Source organism: Paroedura picta, chromosome 14 (assembly GCF_049243985.1).
Source record: "Paroedura picta isolate Pp20150507F chromosome 14, Ppicta_v3.0, whole genome shotgun sequence".
Lineage (NCBI taxonomy): Eukaryota > Metazoa > Chordata > Lepidosauria > Squamata > Gekkonidae > Paroedura > Paroedura picta.
The window spans coordinates 926,009-944,977 of NC_135382.1; the positions used below are offsets into that span (position 1 = coordinate 926,009).

At 51.8% G+C, this 18,969-nt stretch overlaps 1 protein-coding gene across 1 annotated transcript in view; it reads left to right on the plus strand.

Moving 5' to 3' along the window:
• The first annotated feature begins 944 nt into the window (after positions 1 to 944).
• ANKS6 (ankyrin repeat and sterile alpha motif domain containing 6) overlaps positions 945 to 18,969 on the plus strand; it is a 37,819-nt gene continuing 19,794 nt past the window's right edge. The window contains exons 1-8 of the mRNA XM_077310261.1: positions 945 to 1,515; positions 1,609 to 2,069; positions 3,334 to 3,378; positions 7,177 to 7,381; positions 8,647 to 8,753; positions 8,907 to 9,055; positions 10,631 to 10,835; positions 17,459 to 17,508. Of these exons, the coding sequence (XP_077166376.1) occupies positions 1,220 to 1,515; positions 1,609 to 2,069; positions 3,334 to 3,378; positions 7,177 to 7,381; positions 8,647 to 8,753; positions 8,907 to 9,055; positions 10,631 to 10,835; positions 17,459 to 17,508 (1,518 nt within the window). The 5' untranslated portion in view covers positions 945 to 1,219. The remainder of the gene's footprint in view (positions 1,516 to 1,608; positions 2,070 to 3,333; positions 3,379 to 7,176; positions 7,382 to 8,646; positions 8,754 to 8,906; positions 9,056 to 10,630; positions 10,836 to 17,458; positions 17,509 to 18,969) is intronic.

Here is an 18,969-nt window from a genome sequence, read left to right on the forward strand (position 1 = left end):
TTGTTGCACAACGAAAATCAGCTTCTAAAATGTCACAGGTCTTTTGCCTGCCTGCTTGATTTGTAGCGCCTTAAACAATTAATTCCTGGCAGTCATTTTGGATGCCGTATTTACTTGGCTATCAGGCAGAACTAAGCCTGAGGTAGTTTCAGAGGGATTTAGGCAGTCTGGGGATGAGGAACAAGTGCCAATGTTGCATAGCGGGGATTTTAAAAGAAAAATGTTTATTATTTATTAATAAGATTTATATACTGTTGCTCCCAGTAAGCTGGTTTGCAGCAGTTCACAATATAATAAAACACATAAAACAACGATCCAATTATAAAAATCTACAATCATTTAAAAATATATAACAGATTCCATGACGGTAAAATAACAGTAAACTCCAACTCAATGTCTCGCGGTGCTTGTAGCTGGTAGGGATTTGGTTCAGATGGAAAACAAGTCATGATGAAGAGGAAAGAGAGGTGGCTTATAAATGCTTTTCTCTACCAGGAAGTGTCTCAGAGTGGCTTACAATTCCTTTCCCTGCCTCTCCCCACAAGAGGCACTCTGGGAGGTGGGTGAGGTTGAGAGAGCTCTAAGAGAACTGACTGGCTTTTCTCTACCCGAAGGAGGCTCAAAGCGGCTTCCAGTCGCCTTCCCTTTCCTCTCCCCACAACTGACACCCTGTGAGGGAGGGAGGCTGAGAGAGCCCTGAGATTACTGAAGAAGAAGAAGAGTTGGTTCTTAGATGCCGCTTTTCTCCACCCGAAGGAGTCTCAAAGGGGCTTCCAGTCGCCTTCCCTTTCCTCTCCCCACCACAGACACCCTGTGAGGGAGGGGAGGCTGAGAGAGCCCTGAGATTTCTGAAGAAGAAGAAGAGTTGGTTCTTAGATGCCGCTTTTCTCTCCCCGAAGGAGTCTCAAAGCGGCTTCCAATCGCCTTCCTCTCCCCACCACAGACCACCTGATATCTCTGCCAGGGACCCGGGAAAGGGGAGGGGCGAAGACACGACCTTTGGGCCCTTTCCCGGCTGGCTGCCTCTCCCGGCCGCGCCCACGGCGCCCACCCTGCCCACCCGCGCCAGAAGGGGAGGCGTCTGGGCGGTGGGTGGGCGGGCGCAAGACGTGGCCGCGGGAAGAGGAGGGCTTGCGCCGGCTCCCGCCCCTCCCCTCCTCGCCCCGCCGGGCCCTGCCTGCCCGCCCGCCGAGCCCTGCGTCCGCGCCTCGGGGCGCCCATGGGCGAGTGCGGGGTGCCGTCGGGCGTGCAGCGGCTGCTGCGGGCTTGCGAGCAGGGCGACTGCGAGGGCGCGCGGCGGCTGCTGCTGGGCGCGGAGGAGGCGGCGGGGGGCGAGGCGGCGGGGGCGGGGGCGGGCGCGGTGCCCGTGGACGGGACGGACGAGGCCGGCAACACGGCGCTGCAGTTCGCGGCGGCCGGCGGGCACGAGGAGCTGGTGGGCTTCCTGCTGCGCAGGGGCGCGTCGGTGCAGAGCCGCAACTGCTGCGGCTGGAGCCCGCTGATGCAAGCCGCCCGGTGAGCCGGGGTCGGGGCCGGGGCCGGGGCGGATGTCGGGCGGGCTCTTCCTTCGTCTTGCCGGGCGTCTCACGGCCGCTCTCCCGTCGGCAGGTTTGGCCAGCTGTCGGTGTCGCGCATCCTGCTGGAGCACGGGGCCGACCTGCACGCGCAGAACAAGCTGGGCGCCAGCGTGCTGAGCGTGGCGGCGCGGGGCGGCCACGTCGGCCTGGTCAAAGCGCTGCTGGAGTCCGGCGCTCGCCTGGCCGCCGCCGAGCCCCAGAGCCCGGGGGAGCTGCTGGCGGCCGTGCAGCACGGGCACGAGGCGGTGGTGCGCCTGCTGCTCGACTGGGGCGCCGACTGCAATCGCGCCGCGCCGCCCACGGGCTGGACCCCGCTGATGCTGGCGGCGCTGAGCGGGAGGCTGGGCCTGGCGCAGCAGCTGGTGAGCAGCGGCGCCGAGCCGGATCGGCCGAACGTCCTGCACAAAACGCCCTACGAAATAGCCGCGGACTTCCGGCGCGAGGACGTGAGGGACTACCTGGCGCCGCTCACCAGGGCCGGGCCCCGGACAGGTACGCGCGCCTCCCCCGCCCGCCCGCCCGCCACCCCCGGCGGCCCTCCTCTGGCCCATCTTTCCAGCGTTGGAAGAAGGCACCACCGAATCCCTCCCAGCAGCAAGGCCGAACAGTGGCCAGGCCTCAGAGGCCTCAACAGCGTTAGGATTCTGCGTTCGTGTACCTGCTTGAGATTCCTCCCAGACCAGGAGGACGGCGGCCTGGCTCTTCTGGCGCAGAGTCCCTCGGGGGCAGTTCTGCCTTTCCCCCCAGGCCCTCGGAGGGCTGGGCCCCTCTGTGCCTCCCCCTCCGCAAGCTCCTGGCTGAGGGCCCGGCCTGCCCCTCGGTCTCCTCCCTTGGTAGCCCGGAGCTCGCTGCCCCCGAGTGTTGTGCTGGGTCTTACGGCACTCCCAGGCCCTCTGCGGCACCGGGGCTGGCTCGCCTTCCTCCGCAGGCTGCCGTCCTTACTTCAGTATACCCAAAGTAGCTGATGTTACCCAACTTTCTTTCACTTTTTCCTCCCACAACACTCCTGCGAGGATTAGGTTAGGCCGATACTGTGTGACTGGCCCAGGGACACCAGCATGCTCCTGCAGCAAAGTGGGATTTAGAATCATAGAATGATAGAGTTGGAAGGGACCTCCAGGGTCATCTAGTCCAACCCTTTGCACTATGCAGGACACTCACAGCTACCTGCCCACCCACAGTGACCCCAATTTCATGACCGAGTGATCTCCCCCACCCCCCAATCTTCAGAATCCAGCCTGGCTTGGAGTACATTGACCTCCCACCCCACAGTGGTCATCAGCAATTCCCTGGGTCTGCAGGGAAGGGCCACCAGAGACCAACCCTGGCCCATCCCTTCCTGCCCACCCACTCACCACCTGCCCAAGTTCATAAAATCTGCATTTCTGTCAGGTGACTCTCTAGCCTTCTGTCTTGAAGAATCTGGGACTTCCAGATAACCACAACCCCGCACTGTTTCAAATGTGCATTTTATTATGAATGGCTCTATGAAACATTTTAGAAACAAGCGAGGGTAAGGGGGAATGGTTTTGTGCCCTGAGCCAGGTGGAAAGGGAGCAACGGAACAAAGCAGAAGAGAAATAGACCCAGTTTCAAAGTCCAAGTGGGCTCCTCTGGCTATTGGGCTCCTCCTGAATTTTGTTTTGGGCAGCATAGGAAGTAAGACCGCTTGGTTACAATAGACTTCACAAGGCTGTTTCCGAGGGCTGGCTGCAGCACAGCAGTCAGGCGACCCCCTGTCCCTTTTCCTTTCCAGATAAGCAGAAGAGGCAGCCTGATATCTTTCATGCCTTGAAGATGGGTAAGGAATTCTTTTTATCGCTTTAGGTGGGTCGTCACGTTGCTCTGAAGCAGGGGAACAATCCTGCAAAAATGTTGTATTCCTGGTGTAAACTTTCATGCCAAATGAAACTTCCTTGGTCTTAGAGGTGCCACTGGACGCAAACTTCATTCCTTTTATTGGTGTTAAATGTGGCGCTCATGTATTCGGAGCATGGCTGCCTTAGGTATCTCCATCAAAGGCTGTATGAATCAGTTTTTCTCATTTTGGCAGTTTTCTGCTCATCAAACTTTCTGAATGAGGGCTCTTTTCTCCTCTGGGTCAGCTACGAAGACCTGGTGCTCAGAAAAGCTCTTGGTGGGCTTCCTCCTGCTCTTCTTGGCTCTTTTGTGACTTTGTTCTCAAACCACGAGGTTCTCCCTCTCCCCACATAAAGATTAATAACCACAAAAAATCAGTATTTAAAATGGCCTGGCCACCAGGGCAATCCTAGGCATGCTCTGCTGGATAGAGCTGAGTAGGATGCTGAGTCTGCTTAAGATGGCTCTCTCAAACAACTGGCAAACAGGCTGCTCTGAAAAGGGAGCAAAGGCCTCCACTTCTGTGTGCTCCAACCTTACTTATTTATGTATTAATTACATTTGTAAACCACCCTCCCCTGAGGCTCAGGGCGGCTCACATGGAACGTAAACAATACATTGAACCAGTTTCTACATCAGGTAAAATATAACACAGTACATCAGTGGTAACTACAAGAACAAGAACAGATAACCGCTTTCCAAGAATAATTCCAAGAAAGGGCAGTCGCAAACCAACTGACGGAATACCTGGAAGAAGCTTCGGTCCTAGACCCATCCCAGTCAGGTTTCCGGCCTGGCCATGGGGTAGAGACAGCGCTAGTCGCCCTGACGGACGACCTCCGTCGCCAGTTGGACCGAGGCGGGTCGGCACTGCTGATATTACTAGACCTCTCAGCAGCGTTCGACACAGTCGATCATGAGCTTCTAGCTCGCCGCCTCATCCATGCCGGAATACAAGGGACAGCCCTCCAATGGCTGATCTCCTTCCTCCGGGATCGTGGACAGAGGGTTGCAATTGGAGACAAAACATCAGACCATTGTCAGCTTTCTTGTGGAGTCCCACAAGGAGCGGTCCTCTCTCCTATCCTATTCAATATCTTTATGCGCCCTCTCGCACAACTGGTATGGAGGTTTGGGCTGGGTTGTCATCAATATGCCGATGACATCCAGCTCTTCCTCCTGATGGATGGATGCCCTGACTCCCCCCCAGAAGCATTAGCCAGCTGCCTGGAAGCAGTGACGAGATGGCTGAAGCAGAGTCGTCTGAAGCTCAATCCTTCAAAGACGGAGGTCCTGTGGCTGGGTAGGAAGGGCCCATGTGAGGAAGCGCGTCTGCCTGCCCTGGATGGTGTGCAGCTCTCTACGGCTCACTCCGCCAGGAACCTGCGCGTGATCCTGGATGCTTCCCTCACAACGGAAGCCCAGATCACAAAGGTAGCGCGGCTGGCATTCTTCCATCTCCCTACCTGGCCCCAGAGCACCTAGCCACAGTGATCCATGCGACGGTCACCTCCAGGCTGGATTTCTGTAACTCGCTCTACGCAGGCCTGCCCTTAGCCTTGACCCGGAAACTACAGCTGGTCCAAAATGCAGCGGCCAGGATCCTCACTGCAACACCGTGGAGGTCCCACATCTGGCCCATTCTGCATCAATTGCAATGGTTGCCAATTGAATTCCAGATCAGGTTAAAGGTTCTGGTAATTACCTTCAAGGCCATTCACGGTTAGGGCCCAGTGCATCTGAGGGACCGCTTCCCTGCCTATGCCCCCAAAAGAGCTCTGTGCTCCACCACCACCAACCGGCTACTGGTCCCTGGCCCAAAAGAAGTCTGCCTGGCCTCGACCAGGGCCAGAGCAGTCTCTGTCCTGGCCCCCACCTGGTGGAACAAGCTCCCGGAGGAGATCAGGGCCCTGAAGGGACTAAAACAGTTCCGCAGGGCCTGCAAAAGGGAGCTCTTCCACCAGGCATTTGGCTGAGGCCAGGCCAACCAACCAACATGTGCAGGACCCCTGCCCCCCCTCCCCCCAGAAACCCACTAAGACTCCTGGACCTGTTTGAATTATGACCGTTTATGTTACGATACACTGTTATGTTATACTGTCACCCGGTTTATCAATTAATAATATTCATGTTATTATGTGTCTGGTTTCATGTATAGTTTCAGTTATACGTAAACCGCTCTGAGCCTTCGGGGAGGGCGGTATAAAAATATGAATGAATGAATGAATGAATGAATGAATGAATGAATGAATGAATGAATGAATGAATGAATGAATGAATGAATGAAATGAAATGATCAAAAGGTCCATGGCTCGGTTCCGGTACATGGATTCCTGAGAGGGGTGTTCAGGGACCCAGCAGGGTTGCAGATTCTGGTCGGCCTCATCCAAATGCCTGGCAGAAGAGCTCCCTTTTGCAGGCCCTGCAAAAACTGTTTTTATTCCATCAGAGCCCTGATCTCCTCCAGGAGCTCGTTCCACCAGGCGGGGACCAGGACAGAGAAGACTCTGGCCCTTGTTGAGGCCAAGCAGGCTTCTTTTGGGCCGGGGATTGCTAGCTGGTTGGAAGTGGCAGAGTGCAAATCTCTTTCAGGGACATGGGCAGAAAGGCAGTGCCTCAGGAACACTGGGCTATAACTGCATATGGCTTTGAAGGTACTCGCTTCCCCTTAGGCCACATGAGTGCATATGGCTTTTAAAGACCCTTTAGCCTGATCTGGAATTCAACTGGAAGCCACTGCAGTTGATGTAGGATAGGCCGAACGTGGGACCTCCATGGTGTTAAGTCTTCAAGCAGCGGCTGGACAGATCCTTCTCCTGGATGCTGGAGGCTGATCCTGCTCTGAGCAGGGGGTGGGACTAGATGGCCTGGATGGCCCCTTCCCTCTCTAGGATTCTAGGAGTCCAATTCAGCAGTGGAAGGGGTTGCCTAAGGAGGTGGGGAGCTCCCCCTCACTGGCGGTCTTCAAGTAGTGGCTGGACAGATCCTTCTCCTGGATGCTGGAGGCTGATCCTGCCCTGAGCAGGGGGTGGGACTAGATTGCCTGCATGGCCCCTTCCCGCTCTAGGATTCTAGGAGTCTAGTTCAGCCGTGGAAAGGGCTGTCTTAGGAGGTGGGGAGCTCCCCCTCACTGGCCGTCTTCAAGCAGCGGCTGGACAGATCCTCATCCTGGATGCTGGAGGCTGATCCTGCACTGAGCAGGGGGTGGGACTAGATTGCCTGCATGGCCCCTTCCCACTCTAGGATTCTAGGAGTCTAGTTCTGCAGTGGAAGGGGCTGCCTCAGGAGGTGGGGAGCTCCCCCTCACTGGCCATCTTCAAGCAGCGGCTGGGCAGATCCTTCTCCTGGATGCTTGAGGCTGATCCTGCACTGAGCAGGGGGTGGGACTAGATGGCCTGCATGGCCCCTTCCCACTCTAGGATTCTAGGAGTCTAGCCCTGGAACGGCCTCCTTAAGGAGGTGGGGAGCTCCCCCTCACTGGTGGTCTTCGTGCAGCGGCTGGACAGATCCTTCTCCTGGGTGCTGGAGGCTGACCCTTTCCCAGTCTAGACTCATGCTGGGCTGGGTGAGTTCAGCTGGGAGCTGCTGGGTGGCTGGGCTTTGGGGCTGAGGGGTGGCTGTTGGGTCTGGACCCAGGCTGGGGGTGCTGGTTTTACGCTGGTTTGGTGTGATATGCTAAATCTTCATTTTATAGCTCTGAAGACTCACCTGTTGCTCAAACACATTCCTATCTTGGCAGGGAACATTCAGCTGGTCAAAGAGATCACAGATGAAGACCCAGCACAGGTCAACCTTTTGAATGATGATGGTGCTTCCCCACTGATGATCGCAGCGGTCACTGGGCAGTTGCCACTGGTACAGTTACTGGTTTCCCGAAATGCAGAAATCGACAAGCAAGATACTGTCCATGGCTGGACCGCTCTCATGCAGGCAACATATCACGGGTAAGAAACGGTCTTCCCCGGCGGGGGGGAGAAGGAGCCCGTGCTGGCCTTGAGGGTCCGTGCTGTGTTCACGTGACCAAGGACCCCAGGGGCTGGAGGAGCCAGTTCTGTTCCTGCGGAGAACTCCTGGCTTCCTCCGGCCTGCCCACTCTGGGGGGCCCTGCAGAAGGGAGAGAAGCTGGGCAAGCGTAGAGGAGCACCCAGGCCTGCCCATTCCCCTTCTACGCAGGCCCCTCCCTCCTGCTGGGCCGAGGGGACGATGCAGCGCTTCCGTAGAACAGGCCCCGAAAGAAGAGGGAAACCGTAGCACCACGGGTGCTGGTGGTTCTCTCTTGATCCGGTTCTCTCCAAAGAAGCTGGCCTCGTTCTCCCGCTCTGACTCTGTCCTCGCAGTCGCCTGGGAAGCGACTGAGGCTGTGAGTGTGAGGCTGGTCCAGGGCCAGCCGGCCAGCCAGCTCCTGAGACTGAGCGGGATTCAAGCCTGCACTGAACCGCTGCCCCACAGAGGACTGGTGAGAAGAGAGCGGACAGACTGGGTCCGGCGCCTGCACACGGGGGCACGCAGCACGGACAAGTTTCATGCCCAAGGCCTGAATGTCGGCAGGTCCTCTGGCTAGAAGGGGGTGGGGAAGGACCCAGGCTGAATCCCCCACCCTGAGACCCTCTTGTCACTTGAGGCGGCCCTAAAGAGAAGGGGGAGGAATTGGTGATTGGGTGGCCTGAGAATAGACAGATCCGTATCAGCGTGGACAGTCTGAACTCGTCCTGACTTGGGCTTAGCTACTGTCCAGCCCACCTGACCTGGCCCATAGAGTTCATGGCAACTCCTGAACTCCTGCTGGTCACTAGTTTGAATTCAGAAGGCTGGTTCAGAGACTTCTTGGGCTTCTCCTTCTCCTGGGATGGATGATGCTGTAAACAGCAGCAGGGTCATCATGACAATTGTGTGGACTTCCCGAGTGCCATGAGAGCTGGCAAGAAACTGCAGCTGAAAAACTAAAATATTTTGGGTTCTGTGGATTAACAGCCTTAGGAGAACAACCCCAGCACTGGTCATAAAGCTGAGCTTCCGTGCAGGTCAAGCAGCAGGTCTGCAAGACTGGGAAACAACCGAACAGAATCATTTGGGTCCCGTCGGGCACTTGTAGCTGAGCAGTAGCTGGCTGAAAAGAGACCAGTAAAAGTTTAGAGGGACTTAAATGCCCGAGGAGCACCGCCATTTCCTTTTTGCGTGCCTAATGTGTGACCTGTGTCTTTTTTTTAAGGAATAAAGACGTGGTTAAGTATTTACTAAATCAAGGAGCTGATGTCAATCTCCGTGCTAAGAATGGATACACAGCTTTTGACTTGATAATGCTTCTGAATGATCCAGGTATTTTGCTCTTTCTTTCTCACTCTTGTGTGTGCGTACACACAACGTGTGTACACAATGCTTCCGGGTCTCACAATGCAGGAGGCTTGTTCCTAACAAAACCTTTGGGGATACAGAACTGTTTGCATCCTGAAGCACTTGTGGATTTCTCAGACGCAGAAGTCATTCGGTTGCTGGCATCGGCATGCATGCAAGTGGAGAAGGAGAAGAGCAAGCAGAGCAGCAGAGCAGCGGCCTCGTCTTCGCGGAACAAGCGGCCTTTAGATGCCCTCGCGCTGCCGGATGACAGGGGAGGACTGAAGGTATGCGAGTTCCATAAATGACGAATGACTGCTTCTCTTGAAGGCGGAAATGCAGAAGGCTTGTTGGAATCCGTTCAGCTGGGATTCCACCCAGAGATGCTTCTCCTAATTGACCTTGTGCTGTCAGGGCTGAGGGGGCCTCCCCCCCCCCGGGAGGAGTCAGCATCAGACCACAGCCAAGGCAACCAAGAAAGCAGCCAGCTCCGTCTCTCCTCTCCATTTGCCCCTCGTCCCAGCTTGGCACTCTTGGGGGCTCCTTCCCACGCTGAATCCCTCACAGATCCGGAGGGAGCCATGTCGCTCATGCTGTCCCCAGCTGGGGCACTGAGCAGCCAGATGCAGGTGCCTCTTCCCCCTCTCAGCAGAAGGGAGGAGCGGCTAACCTGCTGCCTGCTGAGCGGTGGCAGCACCACTGCCTAGAGCCAGGGACAAAGTCATCGGGGTTTCCAGATGGTCCTGTGAAGCCGCAAGCTCTGGCCGGAGTTTCTGTCTGGAGCTGGGAGAGTTGCCCAACTCAGCAACTCAAATGGTCAGTTGTTGTCACAATGGGAGAGCTTCCCAGGGGCGCAGCCCGGCTTTCTCCCACTGAGTCGTCATCGTAGTGCATCCCACCGCCTTCCTCTTCTAAGGTAATCCTTTCCCCAACAACTGCATTGGCTCCAGGAAGGAGCTGAGCCATTCACCTTGCCTTGAGATTAATAAAAGTGGGCCGAGGAACTTCGTGGCACTGCAGAGGCCAAGATGATTTTGAGAGTCATCAGAACTTTGATTCCTCAAAGTCCCTACCCAGCAGAGGCAAGAAGCACAGAAGACTCCTCTGGGGAATTGCAGTCAGACCTAGAGCCCCAGCCAGGAACCAGCCCATGGGCTCCTCAGTTCTGAGCTGCCAAGAGATAGTCAGCTGCCAGTCAGTTAACCCCCCTGCCCCCCATCACCAGGGCCTCAGGAACACCATGGGAGGGAGATTGGGAGAGACTTTGAGCAGCCCGCCGGCCCAGCCCCAGTGATGAGAAGGCATGCTTGCAGGAGCAGGACTGAGGCCACCGGCATGTGCCTGATGCAGTGCAAGGAGGTGAGCAGCAGAGAAGAGAGGGAGTGTCTGTGTGGACGTAGCTTGCTCATTAGCTACTGACCTTGCTGCCTGGATTGGCTGCTTCATTTCTGACTTTGGCTTCTACCTTTGCAGCCTTGTTCTTGGACTTCCCTTGAAGCTGTGAGACGTACCTACCCAGTACCTGTATATTGATGTCTGGGTCATGAATTGCTCCCCAAACTCCCGTGCCCAGAAACTGCCTCTGTGTGCTTCCTGTGTGCCATCAATCAGGACACCCCCCCCCCCCCCGGACCTTGTAGGTCTCTAAGATGCTCCTGGATTCAGATTTGCTTTTCTGAGGTAGACCAAGCTGGCTACCATCCTAAAACTGTCTTCATGAGCGGGTAGAAGGCTGCGTCCAGAGCTCTGGGAAGATACTTAGAAAATTAATGTCAATTGCAGATTATTTACCTAGTTGTTTATTGTGTATAATGAGTATGGGTTGTTGGTTGTTTTTTGTTTTTGGTGCATTTCTGTTTTAGTCATGGTGGAACAGGATGTCCAACCGATTTCGCAAGTTAAAGTTGACCCAGACTTTAAACCATGGATTTGCCATAAATCCATCTGTGCCTTTTCCAGAAGAGTCCAAATCTCCGTTTGAATGTACAATGAAGGCTGCCTTGCAGAGCTGTAACCCTGGAAATCATGATGTTGCTACAGCTTGGGCATCCAAGAGCAATGCTAATGGTAAAAACTGTTCAATGTACTTTCTTTGGCATGTGCACCCATCCGGCCAGATACAGTGAGCTCCCGGGTGAACGGCAGGTCCTGTCAGAGCTCTCTCAGTAGTTCCGCAGGGCCTGCAAAACAGAGCTCTTCTACCAGGTCTTCGGTTGAGGCCAGGGCAAGGAAGATCTGGGCTCCCCATGGAGGTCATCTGGCTTCTCCGGAAAAAATCCCCGATGAGGCATCAGAAGGAGGGAGTTTTCACCATCAAGGGGGGATGTAATTGGGGGGGGCTTAATGATAGTTTTGTGGGGTTTTATTATAGAGAGGTTGTGAAGAAGAAGAAGAAGAAGAGTTAGCTCTTATATGCCGCTTTTCTCCACCCGAAGGAGTCTCAAAGTGGCTTACAGTTGCCTTCCCTTTCCTCTCCCCACAACAGACACCCTGTGAGGGAGGGGAGGCTGATTGAGCCTTGAGATTACTGAAGAAGAAGAGTTGGTTCTTATGTGCCGCTTTTCTCTACCCAAAGGAGGCTCAAAGCGGCCTGCAGTTACCTTCCCTTTCCTCTCCCCACAACAGACACCCTGTGGGGTGGTGGGTGAGGCTGAAAGAGCCCTGAGATTTCTGCTTTTTCAGAACAGTTTTATCAGTGCCGTGGCGAGCCCAAGGTCACCCAGCTGGCTGCATGTGGGAGAGTGCAGAATCGAACCCGGCATGCCAGATTAGAAATCTGCAGTCCTAACCACTACACCAAAATGACTGCAACAAGTCATTTTTGGGAGTGGTGGTATAGAAATTGAAACAGAAATAATATAAACAAACAAATATTTTTTTATGTACACTGCGTCTTCCTTGTTAGTTCAGGGTGATTAAAAACATTTTAAAACTTTGTTGGTCTTAAAGGTGGACTCTAAATTTGTTCTGCTGCTTCAGACCAACTTGGCTACCCGCTTGGACATTCTAAAACAATACGCAATAAGGAATCAAAGAACAGAAGAGTCGATCCTTCATAGAGCCTGTTGTTCCTGTTGTTTGTCTCCCTGAGGGGGCCGATCAGAGGGGAGCCGTCCTGGCAGGGGGATGTTCTGAGCGGGGAGGGCAGCTCCTGTGATGGTGTTGCCTGGGCACAACCAGAGGCCCGGTGGAACAGCTCCGCTAGGCAGCCCTCTGGAGTGGTTTAGATGCTGGTGAGCCCTCATCTCTTCAGGCTGAGCACCCCCCCCCCCAGGCTGATAGGCCCCCCGCACACCCACAGCACGTGAGTGGTCTAGTGTGCAAACAGACACCATGATTCTGCTTCTCAAAAAGAAATCAAGCATTGGAGATATTTATGTGAATATCCATTTAAAATATGAGACTAGGCAAGTTTCTAAAAATTAATAATAAATAGTATCTATGCTATTTCATAGAGCTGTTTTTAATTCCATTCCCATCTCTACAGATAAGTCTTTGTTTTTAGTCTGACAGAGTTCCAGCAAAAAGGAAAGAAAAAAAAAAGAATATAAGTTTGTTTTAAATTCCCTTGACTAAGCGAGACCATTGTTCTTTCTAGATAAAGTATTGCCCTCTCTGTTGGCAGGGGCTCTCCTGGGTATCTTTCGCATCCCTTCCTCCCTCGTCCAGAAATTGAGCCTGGGACCCCCTTGTGAAACACAGACAACCTGCTGCCCGAGCCATGGCCCTCCCTGCAGGTCTGCTTCTGGGCAGGAGACAGAAGCAGGAGAACTGCAGAAAAGTTAGACGGTCACTGGGAGTGCCTAATGTGCAGCCCCCAGAGGCGAGTCGTCTGCCTTTCCCAGTATGCAGAACCTTTCAGATGTCTCCAAACTGCTGATAGTCTGAAACTTGGTGGCACATTGAGAGGTCCAGAGGCGCCATCGCTTTTAGTCGGCTGTAAATCATTGGGTTTACAATATTTAACCCTGGGAATGGAGCATTAAACTATTCATACAGTTCTTATCAGAGAGCCAGTTTGGTGTAGTGGTTAGGAGTGCGGACTTCTAATCTGGCATGCCAGGTTCGATTCTGCGCTCCCCCACATGCAGCCAGCTGGGTGACCTTGGGCTCGCCACGGCACTGATAAAACTGTTCTGACCGGGCAGTGATATCAGGGCTCTCTCAGCCTCACCCACCCCACAGGGTGTCTGTTGTGGGGAGAGGAAAGGGAAGGCGACTGTAAGCCACTTTGAGCCTCATTCGGGTGGAGAAAAGCAGCATATAAGAACCAGCTCTTCTTCTTCTTCTTCTTCTTATTGGTGGAGAGACCCTGTGTCTGGAGTGTTCCACTTCAGAAGGCGAGGGGGGACTTGTTAAAAGTAAACGAGGAGGGTTCTTGTCAGGCTTCTCAGTAACATGCCTAGTTTTTATGTGTGAGGAATTTGGAGAATGGGGCAGCAGCACTAGTCATTCATTTTGGCACCCGCTCGCCATCTGCAGTGGTACATCCCCAGCACAGGCTGAAATGCTCCTTGGACCATAAACCGGCCACAACCTTGTAATTGCTGAGCTCCAATAAAGAAAAGAAACAGAACGGGCCTTAAAGTTACAGACTTTAGCCCCTCATGGGGTAAACTCTGATCTGGGGCTTCTTGCTCAGCTAATTGCTGCACGTAGGAAAAACATGGTGCCATTCTGTGCTTGAAGAGACCGGCCTCCTTGGCTGAGGGAAGTTTGAGCACCAGGGGCAGGCTGTGGGCAGTATTTTACTGTATATTGTTGTTATGTGCGAAGTCGTGTCCGACCCATCGCGACCCCATGGACAATGATCCTCCAGGCCTTCCTGTCCTCTACCATTCCCTGGAGTCCTTTTAAGTTTGCACCTACTGCTTCAGTGACTCCATCCATCCACCTCATTCTCTGTCGTCCCCTTCTTCTTTTGCCCTCGATCACTCCCAGCATTAGGCTCTTCTCCAGGGAGTCCTTCCTTCTCATGAGGTGGCCAAAGTATTTGAGTTTCATCTTCAGGATCTGGCCTTCTAAAGAGCAGTCAGGGCTGATCTCCTCTAGGACTGACCGGTTTGTTCGCCTTGCAGTCCAAGGGACTTGCAAGAGTCTTCTCCAGCACCAGAGTTCAAAAGCCTCAATTCTTTGACGCTCGGCCTTCCTTATGGTCCAACTTTCGCAGCCATACATTGCAACTGGGAATACCATAGCCTTGACTAAACGCACTTTTGTTGGTAGGGTGATGTCTCTGCTTTTTAGGATGCTGTCTAGATTTGCCATACCTTTCCTCCCTAGGAGCAAGCGTCTTTTAATTTCTTTGCTGCAGTCCCCATCTGCAGTGATCTTGGAGCCGAGGAAAATAAAATCTGTCACTATCTCCATTTCTTCCCCATCTATTTGCCAGGAATTGAGAGGGCCGGATGCCATGATCTTTGTTTTCTTGATGTTGAGTTTCAAGCCAACTTTTGCACTCTCCTCCTTCACCCGCATCAACAGGCTCTTTAGTTCCTCTTCACTTTCTGCCATTAGAGTGGTATCATCTGCATATCTGAGGTTGTTGATATTTCTCCCTGCAATCTTGATCCCAATTTGTGACTCCTCTAATCCCGCCTTTCTCATGATGTGCTCCGCATACAAGTTAAATAGGCAAGGCGACAGTATACAGCCTTGCCGAACTCCTTTCTCAATTTTGAACCAATCCGTGATTCCATGTTCAGTTCTCACTGTTGCTTCTTGACCTGCATATAAATTTCTCAAGAGACAAATAAGATGCTCTGGTATTCCCATCTCTTTAAGAACTTGCCACAATTTGTTGTGCTCCACACAATCAAAGGCTTTAGCATAGTCAATGAAGCAGAAGTAGATGTTCTTCTGGAACTCCCTAGCTTTCTCCATGATCCAGCGTATGTTGGCAATTTGATCTCTAGTTCCTCTACCTCTTCGAAATCCTGCCTGTACTTCTGGAAGTTCTCGGTCCACATATTGCTGGAGCCTAGCTTGTAGGATTTTGAGCATAACTTTGCTAGCATGAGAAATGAGTGCAATGGTGTGGTAGTTTGAACATTCTTTGGCATTGCCCTTCTTTGGGATTGGAATGTAAACTGACCTTTTCCAATCCTGTGGCCATTGCTGAGTTTTCCAAATTTGCTGGCATATTGAGTGTAGCACTTTTACTGCATCGTCCTTTAAGATTTTGAATAGTTCAACTGGAATGCTGTCACCACCACTAGCTTTATTGTTGCTCAGACTTCCTAAGGCCCATTTGACTTCACATTCCAGGATGTCTGGCTCCAGGTCAGTAACTACCCCACTGTGGTCATCAGGGATGTTAAGCTCGCTCTTGTATAGTTCTTCTGTATAATTTTGCCACCTTTGCTTAATTTCTTCTGCTTCTGTGAGGTCCCTACCATTTTGGTCCCTTATCATACCCATCTTTGCATGAAACTGTATATAGAAGATTCTATATTTTACTGTATATAGAAGATTCTATATTTTTACGACCATTTCATGTCCAGGGTATAGTTTGTTTATCTTACATGGTATATTGACAAATATGTTTCTCAATTTTGATCATCTTTGGAATATTGTTTTGAATAATTTTACCATGGGGTCTTTCTGTTATATGTATCAAATTATAAAGTACTAGACTCAAAGCCCATTTGTGAGAACGGGCTTTGAAAGCCCCCCCCCCCCCCCGCCGTGGCCGCCCAGCAGACACATAGAGGCGGCATTGCCCCCGGGTGCGGCGTTTCTGGGCCCGGTGGGAAGGCCAAAAAACAATAATGGGACAAATTAATCTTTGGAAATCATCTGAATTATATACCAGGGACAAACTGGACCTTTGCTTCTTTGGAAAACTTTTTAGCATGTAACCTAGTATAATTTTTCCATTAATAACAGGTTAGCATTTCTGGGGGAAATGGTGGAAAGGGCTGCAGCAGACCAAATATCCGCATTCCTGGACGAAGCTTCAGTCCTAGACCCGTCCCAGTCGGGCTTCTGGCCAGGCCATGGGGTAGAAACAACTCTGCTCGGCCTGTTGGATGATCTCCACTTTCCAGCTGGACTGAGCCGGGTTAGCACTGCTCATGCTGCTAGACCTCACAGCAGTGTTTGACACCGTTGACTATGAGCTCCTAGCTCACTGCCTGTCTGACAGTGGGATGCGGGGGATAGTTCTCCAATGGCGGATCTCCTTTCTCGCGGGTCGTGGACACAGGGCAGCAATTGGAGAGAGGCAACTAAGCTGCCACCAGCTCACTTGTGGAGTCCCACAGGGAGTGGTCTTCTCTCCAGTCTTCTTTATCACCTTTATGGACTCTCTCACCCAGCTGGTGCAGAGGTTCAGGCTGGGATACTGTCTATATGCAGAGGACCCCCAGCTCTTCCTCCTGATGAATGGCCACCTTGATTCCGTCCCAGAATCCTTAGCCAGATGTCTGGAAGCAGTGATGAAATGGCTCAAGCAGAGTCATCTGAAGCTCAGCTAGGCAGGAAGGGTCCAAGCGAGGAAGCGCAATTGCCCAACCTGGATGGGGTACAACTGTCAGTGGCTCACTCCGCCAGGAACCTGGGTGTGATCCTGGATGCCTCCCTCTATGTGGAAGCACAGATCATAGGAGTAGTGCTGCTGACCTTCTTCCACCTGAACCAAGGCAGGCTATCAGTGCCCTTCATGGAACACTTGACCACAGTGATCCATGCAATGGTCGCCTCTACCCTGGCTTTCTGTGACTCCCTGTCCTTAACCTTGATCTGGAAACTACAGCTAGTCCAGAATGCTGCAGCCAGAGTCCTCACAAGGACACCATGGAGGTTCCATTTCCAGGCCGCTCTCCAACAACTGCACTGATTATCAGTTGAATCCCAGATCACACTTAAGGTCTTAGTAATTGCCATTAAAGCCATACGTGGCTAGGGCCCAGTGTACCTGCAGGACCACCTTGCTGTCTATACCCACAAAGAGCTCTACACTTCATCATTTTCAACCGGCGGGTGATCCTTGGCCCCAAGGAAGTGTACTTTGCCTTATCCAGGGCCAGAGCCCTCTGGCCTCTACCTACTGGAATGAGCTTCCAGAGGAGATCAGGGCCCTGACGGAAGTGAAACAGTTCTGCAGGGCAAGAGGGAGCTCCTCCATTTGGTTGAGGTTGACTGAAACTAAACACCATCTACTGGGCCCCTGAACCTCCTCCCTTGAAGCCACACTACAGATCTGACTAACCATGCTAGATTTTTTACTCTGTTAGGATATTATTTGTTGTTATGACTGTTAAATTTCTTTATAATCTAATCACTGAGCTTGATGTTTTGTTCTTGTTTACGTTCTATGTGAACTGCCCAGAGCCTCAGGAGGGTGGTAGATAAATATATAAATAAATAAAATTAAGGAAGGACGGTATACAAATGTAATAAACAAACAAACCTCTATTGGGGCCCCCTGAACTGAATCCTGAACTGACCAAGCTATGGGGTCATAGTTAACATGTTAATGTTGCTACCACTGGTTATTGGAATGGTGTTGACACCACTGTTAATCCTGCTGCCTTATTTGATGTTGTTGAATTATACTGGACTTATTATTCTTATATGTTTTCCCATGTTCTATGTAAACTGCCCTAAGCCCAAAGGGAGGGTGGTATATAAAGCAAATAAATAAACTGATAGCTCATTTAAAACAGCACCATTGATGTGTTTTTCAGGTCTAGACTGTAGCAAGACCGGAAATGGTTGTGAACTATTAACCACAGTGGTAAGTTATTCTGATTATTGACAGTAATGTATCATCAGACATACAAACCGTCAATTTTACAATAAAAAAGCAACTGTTGAGTCACATCTGTTGCATAGTCAGATATGTGGTCGTGGGAGGGGGGGTTAAGAAGACAAGTAAGCGGTTGCATGGTTGGCCAAATAATTTGGAACAAAAGATCAGAGTGAAGCCAGTCAAAGTGAAAATGACTCCTGAAGTATGTTAATTCAGGGGCTTTTTAAGGGAGTGAAAGTCCAAAGTCAGCTGTCCTCTGAACTTTGCTTGATGCCTGTATACAGGAGGGGGAAAGGACCCTCTTGCTCCTGCCAGTGTTGCCCACACAGTCAGAGGCTGCTTTTAGCCTCACAAGTGGCCTTCCTATTGGGAACTGAGCGGGTTCCTCAGAGGTCTTCTGCGGCAACCTTTATTTCATGATTATAGAGTCCTTCATTGGGAGGGGAGGGCCTTCCGCTTGAACAGAGAAGGCAGAGACAGATTCTAGCATCCCAGTAAGTTGACTTGAGAGGGTCCTGTTCTCCAAGCTGAAGACAACGGCCGTTGCTGCCTTAGAAAGGGGTCAGTTTGGACCTTCCTTTACTGGAGATAAATGCAGGTGGGATGAATGAGGCTGGAGTGTCTTGGGACTAAAAGTATCAAGAAGGGATGGTAACTTCTCAGCTATTGTGTTTGTAGAGCTGAAATCCCAAGATAATGCATTCATTCCTGAATTATAACCCACCTTCCACTTCCTTAGCAGCCTGGACAGTCCAGAGTAGCCGAGCTCTTTAGAGCTTGGAAAGTAAAAAGGGAGAGCTACTGTGAGTACTTCCGTAGGAGACCATCAAGGAAGGTGGGTTGCCAAGCAGAGGAATGCAATGGCAAACCCCTCTGAGCCTCTCTTGCCTCAACACCCCCCTGGGGGTCATCCTGAATCAGCTGTGACTTGATAGCATGTAATTATTATTATTTTCTGCTTTCTTAGAGATTCATTATTATATGATGATGTGTCTACTTAAACATTGGCTTACCTCTTCTTGTTTTAAAAGTTCTTTTTCTGATGGGTTCAGGTGGGTAGTCGTATTGGTCTGACGTAGCAGAATTTGAGACCAGTCAGGCACCTTTGAGACCAGCAAAGTTTTCTTCAAGGTCTGAGCTTTCATGTGCAGGCACCCGTCCTCAGACAATGGAACAGGGATCATAAGAGTACGGCTATAAGGAGAAAGTAAATTAGTAGCAAATTACTAAGCAGCATCATGAGTCAAAATATGCAGCATGATCATTCCTTGCCAGAAAAGCCATTCAGTCAGAAACAATCTGGTAGCGAAGGAACCGCTAGGCTACGCTGGTCCATGTGGGTTTAGTTGTCCTTCGCAAAAACATTGGGGCAATAAAAATATAAAGTTGTTGATTAATGGCAGACACCTCCGCAGTTGTGAAAAGAAGTAAATAAATGTGACTTGT